Consider the following 4,149-nt stretch of genomic DNA (forward strand, 5'->3'; position numbering starts at 1 on the left):
AATGTGGATTTTATAACCATGACTCATATTACTCATATTGCAAGCATTCATGAGAAAGGTTGGTAATTTGATAAATAAGAAGTCAGATGCCAGTTATGTAGCACAAACTCGGATATAGATACTAACACGACACGAATACGGACATAGAGATACGTATAATCTCTAAAAATGTAGGATACGGGGACGCAAATCTCTGTATTATATAATTATTAATTATATAAATTGACAATAAATATTTATGTACACAGTATGTTTCAGATTTTTTTGGGAGCATAAAAATGTTTTTCATGACTAGTTCAAAAGAATTTGTTCTTTATTTTTATAATTATAATAAAAAATTATACAATAAATTTGAGTTTTTAGAAAATTACTGTATTAATCCTTTTTAAAATTGTGTTAAAACGGTACTAGAATTTTTAAAAATCCAACAAATAATTTTTAAATTGAACACTTCACCGATAAGTTTTTTACGAGTATCGTATGAGTGTCGACACCGATAGGTGTGTCCGACACGAACACGCCATTTAAGAGAAGTATTTGAGTCTCATAGGATGCCAGTGAACTACTTGCAACTTCTCGGGTCTTAAACTAATTAAATATAAGCTTACAACTCGCAGAACGCCTTGTACAGAGAGATAATTCTTGAATCATTTTGAACTTTTGCTCTTGTTTTGCATGAATGTTGCTGGAAATTGACATGATCTGCAAATGTAGTACATTCCCCATAATATATTCTGCAAATCGTAACTCACCTTTCGAACCTTTATAATTGTTAAACGAACACACTCTAAGGTGTAACGAAATGCTGCTCAGAGGAACATCCTGTGGGTATGTCCAATCTTCTCCTTCCTCACCTTGAGGCAAGGAATCAACAGACATCTTCACAGTATGCACAAAGTAAAATCAATACAAACATGAGAACAAATGACAAAAAACAGTAAATTAAATAACAATTCTTGAGATATTTTTGGATTGCATTAGTTTCCTGATTTGTTTGCAATAACCAACTTCTATGTAATGTGTATTATATATAGAAGGGTGCATTGGCATGTTGTTCAAACAATTAAAGAAGTTCCTCCAACAGATTAAATTATGTACAAATTAGTTTATAAATAAATTAATTTAAAAAATATATATATTTTACTTTCATGTTTTTTCTCAAAAGTTCTTATAGAAAGTTGTCCAAACTTAGAGTTAATGAAACAGAAATCATCAAAGAAGGAATAACTCATCAAACCTTGTCAACGGTAAGAACTTGAAGCTTGGGGAAAAACTTGAGCATTTCGAGTACCTCCACCCAGTCTTTTTTTTTTTTTATCGGCAAAGAATAAATATAATAAAAGGGAACACTTAAGGGGTGTCCCAACCCGTATACAAGAGCACACATAACTTAAGTGAAAGATAAAGAGAGCAAAAACATAAATTAAACTTAAGCTATTTAGAACCCCTTACCCCCACATCAAATTAGATACATGGCATCAGCATAGAATCATAAACACAAAAGATTACTAAAGATTACTGATGGGGAGATCTCCAGCATAGCAGCTATGATTAGCTAAAAACATCAGCTTGCTTCTCGAAACCCTCTGACCAAAATTACCTCCATGTTCACGTTTGAACTTCTTAATTAAAAGGGTAAGGGGAAAGTGTTGTTGTTGACGAGCCCAAGACCCTGCAAACACGCCACCATGGTCCACTTCAACTTCAAGCCACCTTTCATCACGCCCAACCAAAGAATCACAGGAATCAACTGGCCATCTTGTCCCATCAACACTATTTCACAATTGCCTCGTCTTAATGCGCATACTGAGACCACCAACCGAACCAAACATTCTGTGACATTCAGAAACCTTCCAACAACACACCAACGAAGAGCCAACTACAGAGGTCACCAACCCAATCCAACACCCAGCCCCATCAAAAGTGTCATCCAGACCCATAGGCCCCTAACCCCCCAAACAATTGCTAAAGACAATCAGTCAACAGAGGTAACAACCTAGGCACCACTTACAGCTAGCTAAGTGCAGCACATCCATACCAGTCCATCCATATGGGCACTTCTTCATTGTCGACAGCAACTCCCAAAGGGCAATGGTTACAATCTTAAGACCCCATCCAGATGTTCCAAAGAACTCCTCACTCGGCTAATTAAGCACCACGCCATCCATCCTTCCACTCAACACTCCATGCATACCCCAGCCAGATCACTTGACCTTCTACGCTCAGGACTCCAAACAACCTGCCTCACCAGTCAACCGAAACCCAACAAGGAGCAACACCAAATCAGGGGTTTAGCCAGGTTGTAACCTCCACCCAGTCTTTAGTATAATTCTTATAACCAAATTCAATCTGAATCAAGTTGCGAAACACATTAAACCCGTGGTTTGGAACAAACTCTTTCACTTCAGCATCCATATGAAAAAAATAAGTTAATTTCAGCAATAGAATCGCGAGGAAGTCCATTTTCCTTAGAAACAAAACTAACGACAGATAAATCACTGATCACGTGCTGATTACCCAATTCAGGCGCAGAAACCGAACATCAGTAACAACTGCCAGCGGAACATCCATTTTCGAGATAGTTGCCCTAACTAACTTGGGCAAATTCTTAAAGCTCCCTTCAACCGCACGGCAGCGAAAAGTCAAATCGACAGCCTCCAAGTCCTCGAGATTCGGAGCCGCAGAAACAAACTCGGCGAAATGTCGGTGGTCTGAGAACTCTAGATTTCTGAGATGCATGATTTTAAGGAGAGGAAAATCAACGGTCGAGAAAGCCTTAACCAAGAACTGATCGAGCTTGAGAACGACGAGGGTTTTGCAGGTGAGGACGGCGGTGGGCAAGTAGAAGTAGTTCGCGAGGCAGAGGTGCTGAACCCCGCGTTGCAGCACGGTGTTGATCCAGACTCTCATATTGATGGGGTCGCAAAGAGAAGAGCGACACCTGAGGTTGAATGATTGGACGGTGTGATGCCAATGGCGCAAGAGGATTGCCGCGTAAACGGACTGAACGAAGCGGCAATAGGCGTGGCTGTTGAAGATGTATTGGAAATCGTCGAAGCTGAGAGTGGTACATGAGCGCCAGAGAGTGTTCCAGCGCTTGGAGAGGACGGTGGTGGCGACAGCGGCGGTGGTTGGGAGGAAAGAGAGAATGTGAGAAAGAACTGCGTCGGGTAATTTGCTGATCCTATCGGGCATGGTTTCATGATGTTTGAGTGCAACAACCACAAACCCCTTAACCTCACAAACCCACTCCTCCTTCGTATGAGGACCATCACGTTGAAAAAGATTAATTTTCATATAAATATATTTTTTTAATTGTAATTCGATAATAGATTTCAGTTATAGACTGTATGGATATTTTTACTATAAAAAAAAAACACAACTAAAAAAGAGAGTAAAATATTAAGTTATCATAATAAAAACTTTTATAAATTATTTATTAATAATAAAAACTTTTATAAACTATTTATTAATAATAAAAATTAATTTAGATATTAATAATGTTTTTAGTTTCTCAAATAATATTTAATTTAGTAACTAATTATTTTATTTTTAAAATTAGTTTTTAAGGGCGTTCGTAAGGGCGTTCCAAATTATCTGTGCACACTTGGGGCTACCGGCTTCAGTCGACGTCTTCCTCTTCTTGTTCGAGGCAAAGAATCCCGAAGATCGCCTCTGGGTCAGCTTGAACGGGATTGCTGGAAGGTCAATCCTCTCGATCTTCCAGCAATCTTACAAAGACTGGAAGGGAAAGTTCATCAAGGTGTGCAAAAATGACCAAGACCCCTCCCTGCTCGACGGCTTCCCCTTGTATTGGGTAAACAAGGGAAACAAAGACTCCAAAGAGAGCTTCAGGAGGCCAAGAAGTCCCGACAACATGGGGGAGCTAGACAAAGATCTTTGTCTCTTCTGGAAGAGTGTGGTTGCCGCCAACATTACCTTCCCCACCGCCTCAATAATTTCCTTCGAGTTCCTCGAGGACCAACTCGAAGCTCATATAGGTTAGCTCCTGCCTTAACAGCAAGTCTCCTACTTTGCGTTAAAACTAACTCTGAATTGTTACCACTCTTATTTTGGCATTCCATTACTTATCCAAGTGCTACTTGCGTTTCTTCTGCATAAATATACTTGTATTTTCTGCTTCTGTTT

At 39.0% G+C, this 4,149-nt stretch overlaps 1 protein-coding gene across 1 annotated transcript; it reads right to left on the minus strand.

Annotated features, from left to right (window-relative positions):
* Positions 1–604: 604 nt before the first annotated feature.
* On the minus strand, positions 605–3,195 carry LOC137824730 (F-box/LRR-repeat protein At4g14103). Its single transcript, XM_090294061.1, has 4 exons — positions 2,518–3,195; positions 1,866–1,946; positions 753–879; positions 605–702 (listed from the first exon to the last, which is right to left on the minus strand). Exons 1-4 carry the CDS (start codon positions 3,193–3,195, stop codon positions 605–607), a joined length of 984 nt encoding a protein of 327 aa, XP_090150187.1.
* Positions 3,196–4,149: the final 954 nt, after the last annotated feature.

This window comes from Phaseolus vulgaris, chromosome 8, assembly GCF_051622355.1.
Source record: "Phaseolus vulgaris cultivar YP4 chromosome 8, ASM5162235v1, whole genome shotgun sequence".
In the NCBI taxonomy this organism is placed as follows: Eukaryota; Viridiplantae; Streptophyta; class Magnoliopsida; order Fabales; family Fabaceae; genus Phaseolus; species Phaseolus vulgaris.